This window comes from Natator depressus, chromosome 23, assembly GCF_965152275.1.
Source record: "Natator depressus isolate rNatDep1 chromosome 23, rNatDep2.hap1, whole genome shotgun sequence".
NCBI classification, from domain to species: domain Eukaryota; kingdom Metazoa; phylum Chordata; order Testudines; family Cheloniidae; genus Natator; species Natator depressus.
In genome coordinates this window covers 1133970-1153466 of record NC_134256.1, presented here as the reverse complement: position 1 = coordinate 1153466, position 19497 = coordinate 1133970, and the positions used below count along the sequence as shown (strand labels likewise).

Genomic DNA, 19497 nt, shown 5'->3' with positions numbered 1-19497 from the left:
TTTCACTTCCACCTCGAGCGCTCAGCCCAGGAGCCCTGCAGCTCGAGGTCTCGTCTGCCAGAGGCCAAAGAAAGACACCGCCCAGGGCTCCACGCAGTCACAGATGAATTTTATTCAGACAAACCCAGAACAGAAAGAAAAAGCAGCAGCAGCACAGTGGCTCTGAGACAAGGTACCCGGGGGGTTACTGGATCTGAGCATCCCTCTGGGCAGGGCAGGGTGAGAGGACGGGGCCCCCCCCAGCTCTGCGGGACTCCAGGGGAAAGGGGCATTTAGTGTTAATGGGAATCAGAAAAGCCCCCCTGCATCGAAGCAATGCTTTTAAAACAGCCGTGACAAAGCGCAGGGGAGAAGAGAGCTCCTCGCTCCAGCTACTGCCCCTGCTCCAAACGCCCTCCCGGCTGGTGGAAATGGCAATGGTTTTGGCTAAAGAAAGCCCCTTCAAAGGGAAGCTGACACACACACAGCAGCTAATTCCTGCTCATCCGCTTGCTGCCGTGGACAAGTTTAAAGAGAGTGGGTTAAATTCTACCCTGGTGTAAGTGATACCAAGGGGCCCCATTACCCCTGCCCCTTGCAGGGATTTGCACCAATGCGAAGTGGGAGCGAATTGTTACCGGCTTCACTGAGTAGTGTTTTGCATCCATTTGAAGCCAGGGCAGCAGAGAATCAGGCCCAATGCACATCCCAGCAGGGCTGCCTGTTTGTCTCCTGGGCAGAGGGAAAGGGGAAGGAACCCACGAGCATGTGTTTGGGGGAAGGTAGTTCTCGCCCTGGGAGCCTTGTTCTGGTGTCTGTGTTGGTCTGGACACAGCAGAGATCACTGAAGGGGACGTGGGTGGAGCTCTAGACTGGAGTGGGATGCTATGCCCACAAGGCCTAGGTACTACTTAGATCCTGCTTCAGCCTTTGGGCTGAAAAGTAGTACGCAGGCCTTGTGCTGGCTTCTTGGCAGCAGGGTGGATTTCACCCCCAGGGAGCCTGTGCGGGTGCAGTCAGTCAGACTACAACATCCAGGCTGCCAGGATCCAAAAGCACCCAGCACCTCCTAGGGCAACACTTCTGGCCATGTTTCCAAATGCTCCACAGCTAGGGAGCTGGCTCTGCAGCCCCCTGGAGCGAGCTTAGCGCTCCGTCCCCGCCTTCAGGAAGCTGGCACGAGCGTGGGGTGGGGGTTCTGTGTAATCCGCCTTTTTAAAAAAAAATCTCTTTTCCAGTCATCGGGTCAGACAATCTTGAAAATAAAATGCCAATAATAATACACAAATCTTCAGTAAAAGAGGTCAAAGCAACACAGTTCATTAAGTAAGATCAAGGTTTATCTCTTGGCAGGTATGCTGTATATGAGATAATACACGATTAGCTATGAAAAGGCACCCAAACTCCCACCCCCTTATTCCCCTCATCACACAGTTACACATTAGTTACAAGGCAGGAAATACAAGGTGACTGCAAACGAGGGCCTGTCCTCTGCCCTGTTACTTCTATCCTGCATTTATCATAACGAAAACCAAGCTACCCTTCCAGTCCATGGCAGTGACATCTGGTGTGCTTAACACACCAACCCACCCATGGACTGTAATCGCTCCCGTTAAATACAAGCTAAATCTGCTGCCGGAACACCGAGGCTCAGGTGGGTTATGGCTTCGTTAAGCAATAGAATCTACAGTAGAACCTCAGAGTTACGAACACCAGAGTTACACGCTGACCAGTCAGCCACACACCTCATGGGGAAGCACGCAATCAGGCAGCAGAGACCAAAACCCAGCAAATACTGTACAGTACAGTACGGTGTTAAATGTAAACTACCAAAAAAATAAAGGGGAAGTTTGACAAGGAAACTGTTTCTGTGCTTGATACATTTAAATTAAATGCTGCTTTTAACCCTCTTTTCTTCTGCATAGAAACATTTCAAAGCTGTATTAAGTCAACATTCAGTTGTAAACTTTTGAAAGAACCTTAACATTTTGTTCAGCATTACGAACAACCTCCATTCCTGCGGTGTTCATAACTCTGAGGGTCTACTGTATGTACACATTTGCCCCCAGAAGCAAACAGAGGAATTTCTGGACAGACTCCCACCCCCACAAAGACAACAGCTAGAAATCAAACTACCAGTGGGGGGCGTACTCAATCCTTTCTTTTGGGGAAAATGTAAATAGGAACATTCAAAGCCCCATGATGTTTAATGAGCTCCCTGTTTGTTCCCCTGGGCTGACTGAGGCACTGGGGTGGGATTGTGCTGTAGGGGAAGGGCACAATTGTGTGAGTAAGGCACTGTTCTAGGCCTCAGAACACCTGGGTTCATTTCCCAGCTCTGCCACTGACTCCCTGGGAGACCTTGGGCAAGTCACTGCATCTCTCTGGGCCTGAAGTATGGATAATCAGCCTCTCTCTAACTGTCTCATCGATGTAAATTGCAAGCTCTTTAGGGCCGGGGCAGTCCTGATCTCCCCAGTAATAATGCTGGGGAGGGGCTCTCCGGAGATCACACATGCAGCGGTGGCTAAGAGGGGACTACAGATGACAGGAGTGTGATGGCTCATTGGCCCTTGGCTCTACGCACGTCTCGTGGAGGCCTTTCCAGTCATCAGCAGAGGTTCCTGGTCTTTTTCCTATTTGGAAGGGGCTCAAAAAACAAGTGAGGGGGCTGAGACCATGGCCCTGTTGCAACCCTGACCGTCCCCCCGCCCAAGGGAAATGTCTCCTCTTTGCTTTGGTTAACGGAGCCCCACCAGTGGGGCTGGGTGTGGGAACCTGTGATAAATCCACAACCCGTAGCAGTTTCAACAGCCCTGCCCTGCCTGAGAAGGCTCTTCTTTGCTCCCATGCTGGGAGAGAACACACCAGTTATTTTTAAACCTCCTTCCAAGGAGGAACCCTTTGGACTCAGCTGCTATTTGTGTTGATGAAAAGGGCAGCCAGAGGTTAGGAATTTCAGGGTAAACAGAGTGGAGCTGGCCCGGCCAGGCTTTTCAGAGCTCACGGGATCAAACCCCAGCTTTCTCCCCATCTAGAATCGCTCATTAAAAAGCAGGAACCCGATTTCCACGAAGGCCCCTTCCTACCACTGGAGCAGTGTAACAGAGTCAACCCCCTGCCGTTTCCTTGCTCCTTTCTTGGAAATTCCTTACCCCCGTTACTAGAATACGAACAAGCTGCGCAGTACAGAGTGAGCTGCGTTTTAAATTTCACATTATCTTTCCTCTTGCAAGCGACTCCTTTCTCTGAGCTTAGCATTATGCTAGTAAGAAGGCACTGGTCTCCGGTTGAAAAGAAACGACTGCTTTAATCTCCTACCGTTATCTTACTGACCATTAGTTTGCAAGCGTCTTAATTTAAAAGTGTGAACGGAACAGCCACCCCGAGAAACAGAGTTAAAGCCTAAGTTAAAAAAAAACAAATCATTCGGAGCCCCTTAGTGCAGTCAGAGCCAGCGAGTCCCCACGCGAGGCAGAGCCTTGGGGGGGACCGGCCCTGAGCTGGACCAGGTCAAAGGGGCTGTTTATTAAACTGGGAAAACGGTAAAAAATACTAAGTGGAGCTTGGTTATTTATTCACATTATTTCCAACAAATTTTTTTTAAAAAAGTCTTGCCCCAAGAAGATCCACTTGGCCCCCATCAGGGAGGAGTCAGAGCAGGGGAGAGCCCACACTGGGGCTGGTTATTAGAACAACTGGGTCCCCCCTACCCCCATTTCCACCCCCAGCCCACGCTGTGGCTTGAAAGCTCATCTTGTGGTTAGTGCATCTGTCACACACAGGCACAGAACTGTACAGATGCCAGCCTGCGAAACTCCCAACGCGGGGGGGGAGGGGGGGCTGTTCAAGTCTCTGCTTTCCCTGCCCCAGCCCAGCCTCAGATGGGGGACGATTTCCCCACCATCATCTCGCCCTTTATCGGCTTAACGCCCTCCTCTGGGATCTGCTCCTCCAGCTGAGTGGAGAAACCCAGCTTGGGCGTCCGAATCTTGACTCCCTCCAGCACCCCTGTCCCCTTCTCTCCTTCCCACTGGGAGGAGCCCCCTTGCTCCGGCTGCTCGGAAGTGACTTCTAGCTCCCCTCTGGTTTTGGGGCTCAGGGCCAGCTTGGGGAACTTGAACTTGGGGGATTTCTCTCTGCCATCCAGCTTGCCTCTCTCCACATTGTATTCCCCCTTCGACTTGGAGGTGAAGCCCAGCGAGATCTTGGATGTCTCTGGCTTGGCATCTCGATCCCTCTCCCCCTTTTCCAACAAGGCCATCTCTGTCCTGGCAGCTGAAGAGACCACATTCCCAGCTTGTTCCCCTTCCTTCTTCTTGAAACCTGAGAACGTGATCTTGGGGGACTTGAACTTGGCCGCCTTGAGAGCCATGAAGGTGCTGCTATGAGCCTCATCCTTGGCCTCTTCTGCCCTCACCAGCTTGAGGTTCATTTCGGGGTCCATCTCCGCCGCCTTATACAGGGAGGAGAATTCAACTTGGGGCAGCTTAATCTTGCCCAGCTTTGCCTTGCTGTCCTGGGAGCCATTCTGCAGGGAAAGTTCGCCCTCCTCCCCATTGAACTTAGATGCTGACCCCTTCCCGCTGGTGACCAGGTCCGTGACCTCTGTCTTGGAGAAGCCCAGCTTGGGCAGCTTCAGCTTGGAGCCTTTCTCCAGCTCCCCTACCTCCTGGGCCGAGGGCTCTAGCTCCCCATTGACTTCCACCCCAGCTTTGGGTTTGGAGAGGGAGAGCCCAAAGTTGGGCTTCAGCTTTATTTTAGGCACCTTCGCCTTGCTGCCCCCATCCCCTTCCAAGAAGCCAGCAGCAGCTTCGCCATCTCCTTCCAAGAGCCCAGAGGATGCTTCCACCCCCTTCCCCTTGGGCTTCACCAGCACAAATACCGCCTTCTTCACCTTGGCCATCTTCACCTTGGCTTCAGCTTCCTGGGCCTTGCTTTCCTCCCTAGAAAGGTCCCCTTCTCCTCCTTCCTGGGTGGCTTTGGGCAGGGCGATCCCAAACTTGGGCAGCTTCATTTTATACTTCTTCCCTGCCTCGGCTTCAGAAGTGTCCCCCTTCGCTCCTGGAGCCTTGACGCCACAACCCTTCTCATCTCGGATGCCAGCGGCACTGGTTCTCAGCAGCTCTTTGGAGCCACTGTGGTGGAGCTGAGCCCCGTCAACTTCATACTCTGCGTGCGCCTTGATGCTCGGGGCGGAGATCTCCAGGTCCGGCATTTTGAACAGGGATTTCTTCCCCCCCATCTGCTCCCTGTCTGACCCCTTGTGGCTATGGAGAGATGCCGTCATATTCCCCTCATCCCCTTTGGATCCTGAAATCCCGAATGGCGACATCTTGATTTGGGGCATCTTGAGCCTGATCTCTAACCCTCCCACGTCCCGCTCCAGATCTTCAGCACCTGCCGATTTCTCGACCCTGGCCCTGGCGTCTCCAGCCATCTCGGCTTTCGCCCCCACCAAAGCTGGAGCTTCCCCTGGACCTACCGAGAACCCCACGTCCGGAATGGCAAGCTGGGGCATTTTAAAGGAGAAGTCCGTTCCCTCTGCTGTGGGGCAGAGGGGCTGGGTGTCCGTCCTGGACTCGTCACCCTTGGCCTCTGTGCCAACTTTGGAAATCCCGAATGAGGGCATCTTCAGTTTGAACTTGCTGTCGTAACCATCCATCTCAGAGTCCTCTGCCCTGGGGGAACTCTCCCCCTCTCCCTTGCCCACGGTGAAGCCAATGGGAACCAATGGCATTTTGAGCTTGGCCTCTTTCACCCCCACTTCGCTGCCTGGGGTCTCGAGGCTCCCCCGGAGTTTGGGGGGTTTAAGCTCCACCTTGGGGGTCTTGGATGAGTCTATATCTGCCTCCCATTGGTCATTAGAACTGACTCCCCCGAATTTAGGCAGCTTAATCTTTGGGCCACTCACTTCGACTTTGGGCACCTTCCCGTGCAGCCCAGACATGTCCAGAGCAAAGTCTCGATCTCTGCTTAAGCCAACATCAAATCCCACCTCTGGAGCTTTCACCTTCGGGGTAGAAAATTTAGGTAGCCCAACCGATGGTAGCTTAAATTTCCCCTCGGCTTCCTCCAGTTCCTCGATGGTGATCTCCCCCTCGGCCAGAGGTAGCTCTACCTCCGACAGCCTGGCTTTGGGCAAGGAAATATCCAGTTTGGGCACCCGGACCTTGGAACCCAGCAGGGAGGCTTCAGTAACACCAGCTGCATATTTGCCCCCTTCCATCTCCAGGGTGACTTTCTGGCCGTTTATGGAAGGCTCTTTCAGCTTTTGTCCTTGGAGGAGGTGCATCTCCGCCTTGGCACCACTCAGCTCTCTATCCAAGTCTTTCCCCAGGAAACCCTCCTGCCCATATTTGGGCAGCTCCACCTTGGGCATCTTAATTTTGGTGTCTGGTTTCTCAAAGGTGGCATCCCCCTCTATTTTCAGCCCAGCCTCATGCTGGCCCAGCATCTCCGCACTGGCTTTCGGCAAGCTGATATCCAAGTCTAGCTTTGGTGCAGAGATGCCAATGGAAGGTGCCTTGGGGATTTTCAGGTTTCCTTCGTACCCCCTGATGTCAGCCTCGGAGATGTCCATGACCGGCTTTCCCACCGACAGCTCCCCTTCTGCTTTTACACCGGGAACGGAGATTTGCAAGGAAGGAACTTGGGCAGGTGCGGAGATCTCTAGTGATGGCATCTTAACAGTGCCCACTTTTAGGTTGGTGCCAGGGCTTTCCGGTCTCTTGGACACCTCCACGTCAGCTTTCTCCTCTTTGGTTCCAAACTTTGGCAGCTCAACCTGGGGCATTTTAATTTCTATGTCGGGGCCTTGGATATAACTTTTATCTTTGGAGCCTCTCACATCAGCTTCTGCTTTCAGGTCAGCCTTGGGAGAAGAGATCGTCAGTTTTGGCATCTTCATGAAGGGGCCTTTTAGCTTCTCCTCTGGGCTCCCAGCAGCCATGTCGGGCTCTTTGGCATCTGTTTTCCCCTTCTTGCCTTTCACATCACTCTCAGGAGCTGTCACACTGGGCCCAGGCACCTCCACATCCTTCCTGGCAATGCCAAATGATGGCATTTTGAACCTGGGCATCTTCATCTTGGCCTCCTTGCCCTTTGCTTTCCCATCCAGCTCTCCGGACAAGGCCTCGGCGCTCCCTTTCAATTCCCCCTTGAGGGTCTCTTGTTCCAGTTCCAGCTCCTCCTCCCTGCCCTGGCCCCCAAATTTTGGCAGTGAAAATTTTGGCATCTTCAGCTTAATGTCTGGGACCTCGATGCTGATGTTAGGCGATGTTTCCCCAGCCTGTGTGACCCCTTCCCCCGAGATGTCCCCCTTTCCCTTGAGCAAGTCAATGTCCACATCCACTTTGGGGCTGGAGATGTCAACCGTGGGAAGTTTCACTGAAGGCAGCTTCACTTTGGCTTCGGAGGAGTCCAAGTCGACGTGAGGCCCTGAGATCTCCACCTTCCCCTTGGGAGCCTTCCCCTCTCCCTCCGCAGAGTGCCTGGGCCCATCCACGTCGTCCCCCTGCTTCGACCTGGAGAACGAGAGCCCAAATTTTGGCATCTTCAGCTTAGGCCCTTTGGCACTTGCTTCCAGGGTTTCCGCCTCCAGCTCAGTTTGTAGCGTCGCAGCCTCCAGGCCCCCTTTCTTAACCTTTGGGCCAGAGATGCCAAATTTTGGGAAAGAGAATTTGGGCGATTTCAGCTTGGTATCAGTCTCCAGCAGTTTTCCGCTGATGTCGACAGCGGCTGTTCCCCCCAGCAGGGTCTCGATGGCCACCTCGGGGAGCTTAGGTGTTGAAATTTCAACGGAGGGCAGCTTCACTGTGGCCTCCAGGCTCCCGGGCTTCACTTCAGGGCTTTTGAGTTCTAGGCCGACCTTTGGGAACTTCATATCCGCTTTGCCCTCCCCTTCCGGCCCCGCTCTCTCCAGTTCCTCACCCTCCAGCTTCTCTTTCCCAAACGAAATATCCACCTTGGGGATCTTTGCCACCATCCCACTTAGATCTGGGCCTTCAAAGGCTGCACCCTGGAGCTCAACCTCTGCTTGTGGCGTGGGGCGGTCAGCCTTGGCCTTGGGAGCCGGCATATCGATCTCCACCTCCAAGTCCTTGCAGACAGCCCCGAACTTCAGGAGAGGCTCCTGGGGCTTTTGCAGCTGGAGGTCATGTTCCTTCAGGCCTGCCACTGCCCTGAGCTCCCCCTCGAAGCCAGGCTTTGCCTTCAGCAGGTCCAGGTCAACGCCTACTTTGGGCATGTCGATGTCCACCGACGGCATCTTCACCGACGGGAGACTCAGCCTGGCTTGGGCCGTTTCCAGCCCTGACTCCAGCTTCCTCCCCTCAGGTTTCCCCGCGGGCAGCCTCACCTCAATCTTCGGCTTCTCGACAGCTATCTCAAGCTTGGGCTTTCGCAAAGAGGCCTCTGGCAGCTCCACGTCAACCGGCTTAATCCCTGGCACAGAGATATCCAGCATGGGCACACTTATCTTCCCAGCCGCGATCTCCAGGCGCCCAGTATCGGCCTCCAGGTGCGGGGCTTTGGGCGAAGGCACGTGGTCCTTGCTCTCGGCTTTCCCGGCCATGCCAGAGAGGTCAAATTTTGGAAGCGACACCTGTGGCATTTTGAATTTGAACTCAGGACCCTCAGCACCATCCCCGTCAGAGGCTTGCACCCTCCCCTCACCAGCTAGCCCAGCTGGTTCCATCTTCGCTTTAGGCAGCTGCACGTCAGCAGCTTTGGGGACAGAGATGTCGATGGAGGGCATCTTCACCCCAGGGAATTTCACCTTCCCTTCGGGGGCAGGCTCTTTCGCTTTGGTGTCCGCATCAGGCTTGTGTTCCCACAGGGAGATTCCAAAGCTCGGCATCTTAATCTTGGGACCTTTTGTCTTCAACTCGGGGCTCTCCCCCTCTGCCTTCCCCACTTTTATTTCCACCTGGGGCACCTTGAACTCCTTCTCTACCTCCTCCTCTTTGGCTTTGCCCCCATGCATGGGCAGGCTGATCTTGGGGATCTTCACAGTCACGTCGGGGAGCTCCAGTGTGGCTTCAGCAGGCTCTGCTTCCCGTTCTGCATCTGCCTTCCCCCTGGGAAGGGGGATCTCAACGTCCACCTGCCGCACCCCTATGTTAAGGGATGGGAGCTTCATGCCAGCTTTGTACCTCCCGGCTGGCCCCTCGGCCTCCCCTTTGTCGCTGGGCAGAGAGGTGCTGAGCTTGGGGGCCGGGATGGCAGGCGTTTTCAGTGTGCCTTCCTCTGCAGATGCGCCAAACTTGGTCATTTTTATTTTCAAGCCCTCCCCTTTGGCACTGACGTCTGGGGCTTCCAGGGCTCCTTCCACTTTGGGAAGGCTCAAATCCACCTCTACTTTGGGTGCTGCTATTTCCACCGAGGGGAGTTTGATGCCAGCTCTGAGCTCTTCCTCTGGCCCCTCTGCTTCCCTGCCTGCCATCGGCAGAGAAATCCCAACCCGGGGCACTTGGACTTTGGGCACCTTCAGCTTCCCCTCCAGTCCCTCCACCTCGATTTCCCCCTCCGCAGGCCTGGCGGATGCCCCGAACTTCGGCAGCTTGATCCGCAAGGCCTCCCCTTTGCCCGAGATCTCCGGGGTCTCCACTCCAGCTGCAACTTTGGGGGCTTTGAGATCAAGGATGGGAATGTCCAGTTCAACCTGGGGGGCCTTGAACTTGATTTGGTCCTTGAGCTCAACCTCCGCAAGCCCAGCATCCTCCTTGGGCTTTTTCACCTGGGGGAATGGGGCTGTGAACTGGGGAGCCTTCCCCTGGACACCTGCCTCCCCTTCCACGCTCCCCTTGGGCCAGGCTGCTTCCAGTGTCCCTGCCACAGCCAACGCCTGCACGCCTGCAGCCTCCTTCACCTTAAGCCTGGGGAACCTGAGCCTCCTCCCCTTGGTGCGCGAAGAGGAGAGCTCAACGGAGAGGTCTGGGCTGGGCCCGGCCGCGCCCTTGGCCTTCCTTAGCTTGGCGCCCTTGGCCTTCCTTAGCTTGGCGAACTTGGGAAAGGAGAATTCCACGTCCACAGGAGCCACGTCCAGCTTCCCCGCCGACAGCTCCGCGCTGCCCGTCAGGGCCACCTCCTCCTCCGGGGCCTTCGTCAAGCCCTTCCCCTTCTGCTTTCTCATGGGCACCAGGCTCTTTATGTTCTGGGGAGAGAGGGGAGAGAGGGAGAACACAGCCGTGTCAGTCAGGGTCCAGCGAGCGCCCCTGGCGGCTGTGCAGCGTGGGAACGTTACCTCCACCTCGGCTGCCGTGCTAGCAGTGTGCAACCTGGGACCGACCCTGCAGCCTGCAGCCGGTGTCCATACTGCAGCTCTGTCCCTGAGATCCCGGCCTGCATCCACATTCCTGGATTGCCATCTTAACGGCATTCTCCGTATGTCCCTGCCCCGTCACCAGCAGTCACTCCCAGGAGGCTGCCTGCCTTCCTAGGCTAACGGCGTGTTTACTTGTGTTTGGATGTATTCGGGACGATAGCAGCTACCAGCCCACGCTCTCTCCCTGCTTCACAACCACATGCCAGCCCACTCCCACTGCTTAGGGCAGGTTGACACTCCGGACTTGCATCAGCGCAGCTGGGCCGACGCAGCTGCACTGCCGGAGTGCTTCTGGCAAAGCCGCTCTAAGCTGAGGGGAGAGACTGTCCCATTGCCTCAACTCCACCTCTGTCTCTCCGGTTGGCATAGCGCTGGGTACACAGGGCATTAAGGTGGGTGTAAACACGTCGCTCAGAGGGGGGTACCCCTGAGCGACGTAGTTGTACTGAAGTAAGTGTGCAGGGCAGAGCTGGCCTAGGTCATCCTGCACTAACCGGCCTGGAAACTCGGGCATAAAGAGGTGATGTGTTGGGAGGGTCAGAATAGTCACTGGCAGAGCTAGAGATAGAACCCAGGAGTCCTGACTCCCACCCCCCATCTAACCCTCCAGACCCCACGCCGCACCCAGAGCTGGGATAGAACACAGGAGTCCTGATTCCTCCCCTCATCCCACCAGACCCAGGATAGAACCCAGGAGTTCTGACTCCCAGCCCACCCTGTAACCCACCAGACCCCATTCCCCTCCCAGAGACAGGGATAGAACCCAGGAGTCCTGGCTCCCAGTCCAACACACTCCCTCGCTGTTATACCCATGGACTGACAGACCAATATGCAAATACAAACACCCCAGACCCCACGCCCCGTGGAGCCCCAGGCCCCTCGATGCCTCTCTTGGTGTCCCCTCCTGCAGGTTCCCAACCGGAAGAGGAATTATTGCGGATGACACCAGGGGATGGGGCTAGCAGTGAGTACGAAGGGAAATAGCTCCTCAAACCCAGGTTTCAAAGGCAAAGAGCAAGACCTAGAGCCTGTGTGTTTCTGTCCTACAAGGGGGGTGAGAGTCCAACATGGGACAGGGGGAGGCACTAGCAAACAAGGACAGTCTTGCACTGATTCGGAGCGACCCCCTGTAAGGGGGTGTTTCCATCCCTTACTGCTGGGATCGGAGACCCTCTGCTCCATCCCTCCCCTTCCCCTAGCGAGACAGGGTCCTTGCCAGTCAGCCTGGCCCAGCCAGGCAGTCCCCGGCATGGATCTAGCATTTCGGAGAGCTGGGGCCTGATCCTCAGTCATGCCCAGGCCCTTCTGGGGCTAAAGTGGCCATCAGAGAATCCCAGCCACCCTGCAGGGACATCCCTGGCTGGCGGAAGGACCCTGCTCCTAGCCTCTGATTTTAGGGGGCGGATCGGGGCATGGCCAGAGCGCATTGCACTGTGGTTGTTCTCTGCCCCCCAGAGCCCAGAGGGGGCGGATTGGGGGCTTGGCCAGAGCGCACTGCACTGTGGTTGTTCTCTGCCCCCCAGAGCCCAGAGGGGGCGGATTGGGGGCTTGGCCAGAGCGCACTGCATTGTGGCTGTTCCCTGCCTCCCAGGGCCCATAAGGGCTGAAGCAGGAGTTAGAGCCACCCTGAGGCTGCAGTAATTGACACCAGGGGCCCAGAATACAGGGAGCGGAAAGGGGCCTTTAAAGTCCCCTACGTGCAAGAAGCGGGTAACTGAGAATCAGCCCAAGAGATTTTGCCAAGTCTCTGATGCGCAGCTCGGTTATAAATGAACAAACAAGCTCCCCCCAGCCCCCTCCCCCATCTCTAACATTTCACTTTGCGAGTTGTTTGAATCACACACGTGTCTGAGTTACAGGTGAGCAGGAGGGGCCGGCACTGCGTACCAGCTTGGCCATCTTCGCCTGGGGTCCCTTCACTTCCAGGCCACCGGCTGCAGGGCTCCCGGGGACATCTGAGCGGGGAACGGAGCGTTTCAGGCAGAAGGAGACCTTGTACGGCTCAGCGCATTTCAGGATCCTCAGGGCATCTTCGTACCGGACGTTCTCAAAGTAAACCCTGGCGCTCAGGAGCTGGTCACCTGCAGGGATGGGTTGGGGGGAGTTTAGGGGCTATGGAGACGGGACAGCAAATGGTGCAACAGAAACAGAAGCAACGGGCCGGATTCACCTTGGGGCAGCCATTGGGGTGAGTGCCAAGTGCTGGGACGGCAGGTGCACGCCGCACAAGCGGGGACCTCGGCCAGGGTTCAAAGCCCTCCTCCAACCAAGCGAGGAAGAATGGCTCAGTGGTTAGAGCCTGAGCCAGGGACCCGGGAGATCAGCTGGGGTTCGGTTCCCTGCTGAGATCGCAAAACACTCTGGTGATGGGGCCATGGGAGGTGCGTGGATAAAGTCTTGCACCATGTAGAAGTCAGGAAATTGGCCACCGTTCCTCTCCCAGCATTTTAAAAGCAGAGCCCCCCACGGTCACTGGGCCGTCCCCTGCAGCCTCCGCTCCCGGCTTACCACGCTGCTGTGGATAGCATGGGCTTAAGCTCATTGTCAGCGGAACAGGCCGGGGAATGCACAGCAACAAAGGCCAGCTGCAGATGCTTCTCTCCTGCCAACTCTTTGTGGCATTAACCTCTTCCTAAGCCAGAAGCCAGAGACACTGGTAGCCCGGCCAACAGCCTGAGCGCCAGGGGATCCTCTCTGTCCTCAGCCCCGGCCAGCAGTCTGGGCATCTCCACATCCCCAGGCAGCAGCCAAGGGCCACTGTGGTTTGGCACATTCACTCTGGCTGCTCAAAGGTTATAAATTCATCCACCCAGCTGGGCAAGTGTTGCCCTGGGTAGCCCCTCCGATGTGCCCTACCCTGCTGGGACCCCTCTAGGCACCGACGGAACTCAGTGTCCATTTAGCCCTTGGCCTTTCTACCGGGGGACCACTTAGTGCCCGCTGTGCTGTGGGCACCCGCCCCACTGGTAACTGTGAATGACGTTGCACACGCAGAGGGGGAGCCCTGCCCAGCACTGCTATCTTGCGAGTGGAACCGGGGGTCCACCAGCTACGGGCCACCTCCCTCCCGTTGCCCACAGAGCAAGCGTTTAACAAAGCTAGGGGCGATCCTCCGCCCAGCTACGCGGCCCAGCCCCCGTCCAAGATCAGGTTATCCCCAGTTCCCAGACCGGACGCTGGGGCTGAGAGTACCAGGGCCATGCCCAGGGTCCCCTAGGGAGTCAGTGGCAGAGCTGGGTCCTCAGCTGCCTCCTTCACCACCCGCCTGAGGAATGAGGTCACCCACCTTCTTTCAGGCTCAGGGCCTTGGCCGCGGGGGACTCCCTCAGCACGTCGGAGACGAAGAGCCCCTCCTTGCCCCCGCCAGCCACGCTGATCCCGCTGGCCCCAGCCCTGGCCTCCGTCTCCAGGATGATCTCCACCAGCTCCGACATCTTCGCTTCCTCCTGGCGGGGGAGAGACCCAGCGAGAAGCTGCAGGGGGAAGCTGGCACTGAGTTGAGCCCACGGGAGCCGGACCCTGGGCTCAGCCAGGAGTGGCGGGCTCAGTGCTGGCTACCCATGACCCCCCTCCAAGGTCTGCCTCTTCACGGGGGGGCCGTGAGACTGACCAGCCCCAGGGAGAGGAAGGTGGATCCTGGACAAGACAGGAGCCATTTGCTGCCGCCCACGGTTCCCTGGGAATAACCAAGTGCCTGGGAAGCCAAAGGGACCGAGCTGGATTCGAAGCCTGCGTGTGAGACACAGGTTTTGACCCTGCGATACCCATGGCTGCTGCGAAGGGGTTGGGGGCAGCTGGGCCAGCCCTGCCCGGCACGTAGGGATGGCAGGACAGACAGGCCTGGAGACCTTTGGTTGCTTTAAAATTCTGTTCCTCTGCAGTGCTTTGTTCCTGTGGTGGGACACACCACGGCGTCTGCTCCGGACTGCCGGGGCCCCGCTGAGCACGGCAGGTACGTGAGTGCAGCAGCTCAGGGCCCGGTTTTAAAATGGAAGAATTGGGGATTGCACCCTGGGAGGGTGAGGCCAGAGACTGGAGAGCGGGGACAGGCCAGAGGGAGCCTTTGGCGGGCTGCAGAAATTCCCGAGAGAGAGCTCCTGGCGTGTGACGGACCCACAGGTCGCTGGTGGCATCCTGGGTTCCACAGGGTCCTCCCCGGAGGCTGGAGCAGGGAGGGTCTCTCTCCAGCAGAGGTGTGCACGGTGCCTGGCACAACCGGGCCCTGATCCCTGGCCGGGCTCTGGAGGCCCTAGTATGATAGGGCCCGACAACCTGAATTGTTGCCGGAAGCTGCTGGGCTGGAACGGCGAGACCTGGGGCCGCTGCATAGTTTTAAATGGGGGGAGGGAGGATCCGTGCTGGGAGTGAAGGGTGACACCCCGTTAGCAGCCGGGGGTGGGCAGGCTAGGAAGGGTTCATCCCTCACCTCTGTCACCCTGGTCTGGGTCTCCATGGCGGGGGCGGGCGGCGTCTCTGGCTCCGTGGTGCTGGGCTGGCTCTCGCCTTTCTGCTGCAAGACCCGCTTCAGTTCTGCATGGAGCTTCTCCTTCTGGGCCTGCAGCGGGGGAGGCGGGGGCAGAGGTGGGGTGAGCGCTGGGAGCTTAGAAAGGGGTTACAGCGTTGGCCTGGGAGCCAGGACTCCTGGGTTCTCTCCCAGCTCTGCCACTGACCTGCTGTGCCCCTCTCTGTGCCCATCTTGTCTATTTAGACTAAACGTCCCTGGGACTCGTGCTTTCAGAGCCTGCCCCCCAGCTCCCAGCCCAGCAGGGCCCGATCCAGCCGTTAGCTCGGGGATCCGCTGACTCACAGGACCAGCCCGGCTACAGAGAAAGGTCTTTCAGAGCCGTGATCCCTGGGCAGGCTCCCCAGCCGCCTCTGCTGCCCCCACCCTTCACTCTGCCCCCGTTTCCTGCCCAGCCCGGCCTTACGGCTCGTTCCGCGTTGCTGGCTTCCTCGGGTGACAGGAGGGGCCGGGGCTGTCCAGGCTGCTTCGCCTCCTTTACTTCCGCTGCCTGGGGGGGCGGGGGGAGAGAAAACACAGGACTCAGCCTGGAGCCGACCCCCCCACCCCAGCCATAAACACGCAGGCAAACATGCTGACTGCCCCCCAAGGTACCAGCGGGGCCTAGGACGTGGCACACCGCAGCACAAAAAACTACCTTGTGAGCGATGGGAATCGCTCCACCAGCCAGCAGCAGTGGGAGGCTGTTACCCTCGCTACAGGCCAGCCGTTAGACTGCTGCGCACACTCTGCGAGCCGAGGCCCAAATGCTCGGGGGTGGCTGGGCAGCCCCAACAGCAGCGGGGTCCCAGCAGGAAGCAGACGAGGCTCAGGGCCCGGCACCCTCTTCTCCACCTCTATCCCTGCTCTGCAGGCCCTTCCCCCTCCAGGACCCCAAATGGCCACAAAACGGGGGAGGGAGTGGGGTGGGGTGTAATCAACCCCATGAGCTGGCCTGGGATCCAGCCAGGGTGACTCTTGGGGACCACACGCTTCTTGGTGCGGGGATCGGGAATGGGATCAGACCGGGGACCCATCTAGCCTGACCTCCCGTCTGCCAGAGCCCTGAGCCCCAGCTGGTCAAAACAGGAGGGTTTAGATCCCTCTCCACAGCTCTTGCCTATCGTTTGCCCCTTCGTCCCCCTTGCAGCGCGTTCGGGCGGGGCCACGTGCCCAGGTGCACACGGTAACCGGCCTGCAGCCCCCAGAGCCAAGGGGTTGCGCCCAGTGGCCTGGAAATCCAGGGCTGCCCTTAGCAGCTGGGCCCATGCTCCCTCCTCGCCCCGGGCCTGCAGATCAGATCCCAAACCCCTGTGAACCGGAGCAGGGAGCCGGGTGCAGCCCCTGTGCAGCTACTTACGGGAGACTGGCTTCCTGTGCTGGCAGCATGGCTTTCCGGCCGGTCTCTCTCCGCGCCTGCCAGGAAAGGGACAGAGAAAACCGCACCACTGAACGGAGCCCTGAAGGGGAGAGGGCCCGAAGGGGGTGGTGGTGGGGGGGGAGACAGTCACGCAGCACCCCCAGGCGGCTGCCCGGAAATACACTGTGGCTCCACCACCAGATTCGGGGCTGAAGGCCAGGGGTCTGCTGGGATCTGGCCAGGGCAATGCAGGGGGGCAGAGGGGTCCCATCGGTGACCCCAGCCCACAGGCCGCCAAGATCTTCGGGAGAGCAGCTCCCATGGCTCTCCACTGGGGTGGGGGCACCTTCCCCCATTCTCAGGGGGAGCTGCTGACCCTGAGGGGTTTCCGTCCAGCACCCCAGATTCCAGCAGAGGGTCTCGCATCCCAGCTGGCTCCGATTCCCCGGTGGGGTGAGCTGGGGCCCAGTTTGCCCATCGCCCCCCGTCCTGGCCCGATCCGTAGCCTCACCATGCAGTGGCTCGGAACAGTGAAGGGTGTTTGGGGGTCACACCCTAGCCACGCTGAACACATCCGTGCCCCAAACCACCACGCAACATAGTGCGATTGAACACAGCGGGGGCGGGGGGGAGCTCCTGGCCAGCCCCAGGCACCCCCAGGAACATAACCTCACCCCTAGGCCACTTTCTCCCTCCCCCGCCGTGACTTGGCCCTGCGGTGAGGGGAGAGTAGGGGCAGCTTGCGGACCTCGAGTTCAAAGGAACCTGATCTAAACACGCACTCCCCCCCCCCGCCCTCTCAGGAACCACCATGTCCTGAAATAGCATCCCAGGGGGGCCCTGTTTATTCCAGCCAGCGGGAGCGGAAATGGTTTTTCCACCTAAGGGAAACCAGCCCAAACCCCACCCAGATAATACAGACGGGGAGCCCAGCCCCATCACTCCTCCAGCCAGCTGCTCAGCCCAGCCCCCTGCCAGCCCGGCGCCCCCACTGCTGTGTTTTGTGGGGCTGCACCATGCACTGGTCCCATGGCCCCCCATGCAGGCAGGTCTGCCCAAGGGGCTTGGACCATGCACCCATCCCCAGGATGTCTCAGGGTCTTGGGGAGGCAGGGCTGGCAAGCGCCTCATTTCCTAGGCAGGACCACGGGTGTAGGGCAAGAGCCAGCTGCCCCACGGGGTGTTTGGCGCGGGATCGCTCATCTCCATAAGGGGTATGAAGCTTGTCGCTCCCTTTACAATCCATACTCAGAGCCGCACAAGGTGCCACCTCAGACCAAACCAGTCCAACTCAGTCCCATTTAATTCAGCCACCAACTTCCTTCTCTGGCGGGTATGCGGGACGGCGTTCACAGCTGCCAGCAAATGGGTCTTTTGGCCTGTGGATTGCAGACCTTCTTTTGGGCTAAATGGAAGGAGCAATTAACCCTTTTGTGGAGCAAGATAGCTGGGAAGAATAGAAGCCACCACCCAAAGTGGAGGCAGGGTGGGCGCACGCACGGCAAGGGCTGCTCAGAAGCTGAGCTGCGTGGTCTGAGGAGTTCCCGCCTGCAATAAAAACAGGAGCCAGGGAAGGTTTGGTGATCTGCAGACACGTGCTCGAGCTTCACCATCCTCGTGCCCCTGGGGAGAACCTGCCCCTCGCACAGACACACCAGCTCCTGCGGGGAGGGGATGGATGGGCAAGACTGGGCAACGTCAGTCCCGGGGTCAGGGGGCAGCACAGATGCTGCTCATCTTACTCCCCTGACAGCCTTGGGGGCAAGGCCAGCAGGGGATGGGGGGGAGAATGCTTTGAATGGCAATGTCCTTCCCCTACATAGGCTGCTCCCCTAACCAGTCACGCCCACATCCCTCCCAGAGCCAGGGAGAGAACCCAGGAGTCCTGGCTTCCAGCCACCCCCCCCCACTCTAACCACTAGACCCCACATCCCTCCCAGAGCTGGGGAGAGAACCAAAGGAGTCCTGGCTTCCACTTTGGTTGCTGTTCCCACCTCTAGAGTGACTTGCTCAGGGACTTGGGCCATGTCTTTCTCCCTGTGGCTCCCTGCACCTGACGCCCCTTGGCAGATCCCCCCCCTGCCCCAGACCCAAAGAGGTTTCTCCCTTCTGCACCTCCCTGCCCCCCACTGCACCCTTCATGGGGGCCCCCCCATCGTCCCTGCCTGGAGGCAGACTGGCGTCGGGCACCCATCTCTGCATGGGGCCCGGTGGCATTTCATTCCCACGCCCGTGCCAGCGGGGCCCGTCCCTAGAAAGGTCACTGGCTGACATCTCACATTCCCAGCCCCCGGGAAACAATGGGCCCCTGCGTCCTGCCCAGGGCTGCGCTGGCATAGCTGGCATTCCGGGCAAAGGTTCCCGGGACCCCGAACAATGTCTCTGCACAGCCCCGGCTTGCCTCACCCGCAGGCTCCACAGCTCCCCCCCGCCCCCCTGGCTCTTCTTCTCGGACGGGGGCTGTTCCTGGCTTGGGGAGCGGGGTGGGGTCCAGCGCGTCGGGGAGGGGAGCGGGGTCCAGCGCGTTGGGGAGCCAGGACTCCAGGGTCTGTTCCCAGCTCGGGGAGGGAGGCGAGGCCCAGCGGGTCGGGGTGCCAGGCCCCTGGGTCTGCTCCCCACTCTATCACCACCTGTCCCCAGAGCTCCCAGGGCTGGAGTCCCAAGCTATAAGCTGGGGCTGGTCCACCCTCTATCCGGTCAGACCAGGAGCGATTTGGGGCAGCAACCAGCCCCAGGGGGCCCCCCCGCTCTCAGTGGGGGGGGTGTCGGTGCAGCATCCCTGATGCCCCCCCGGCCTCGGTCAGTGCCTGTAGGTGTTACTGTAAAATGCCTCGTAACGAACCCAGCGTCTAGCCTGCAGGCCAGCGATCACTCTCCTGCCCAGCAAGCCAGGGCGACGCTCCTCCTGCCCCTGCTCAGCCTGGCAGGTAACACACCTGGTGCTGATGGCAAAGCAGGTAGGCACCAGCCTGGGGTTCATGTATAAGCCCGGCAGCTGCCCCCCACAATGCAGGGTGCGAGCTGCCTGGAATGCGCCCCCCAGCCCTGCGGATCGGTCCCCACGGGGGAGCCTGCTGGCTAATCTGTCTGGAAGAATTTGAGTGAAAGCGGGCATATGGCTCTGAGCACAGGGTAATTCCCCATTCCCAGGGGACAGCCGGGCCCTGCCCTGCCCTGCCCCGCCCCGCCCCACACACCCTGCCCCGCCCTGCCCCCCCCCCCCCCCACACACACACAGGGAGTCCAGGGACTCACCCATGCAGGGACCTTCTGGAGACTTACAAGGAGACCTCACAAAACTGGGGGACTGGGCCACAAAGGGGCCGATGA

At 58.7% G+C, this 19497-nt stretch overlaps 1 protein-coding gene across 3 annotated transcripts in view; it reads right to left on the bottom strand.

Annotated features, from left to right (window-relative positions):
- Positions 1 to 71: 71 nt before the first annotated feature.
- The window catches only part of PRX (periaxin), a 44638-nt gene continuing 25212 nt past the window's right edge, over positions 72 to 19497 (bottom strand). For all 3 annotated transcript variants that reach the window (XM_074937929.1, XM_074937928.1, XM_074937930.1), the window contains exons 2-7: positions 16168 to 16223; positions 15235 to 15318; positions 14733 to 14861; positions 13593 to 13752; positions 12194 to 12387; positions 72 to 10135 (exon numbers count right to left, since the gene is read on the bottom strand). In XM_074937929.1, the coding sequence (XP_074794030.1) occupies positions 3860 to 10135; positions 12194 to 12387; positions 13593 to 13752; positions 14733 to 14861; positions 15235 to 15318; positions 16168 to 16223 (6899 nt within the window). In that variant the 3' untranslated portion in view covers positions 72 to 3859. The remainder of the gene's footprint in view (positions 10136 to 12193; positions 12388 to 13592; positions 13753 to 14732; positions 14862 to 15234; positions 15319 to 16167; positions 16224 to 19497) is intronic.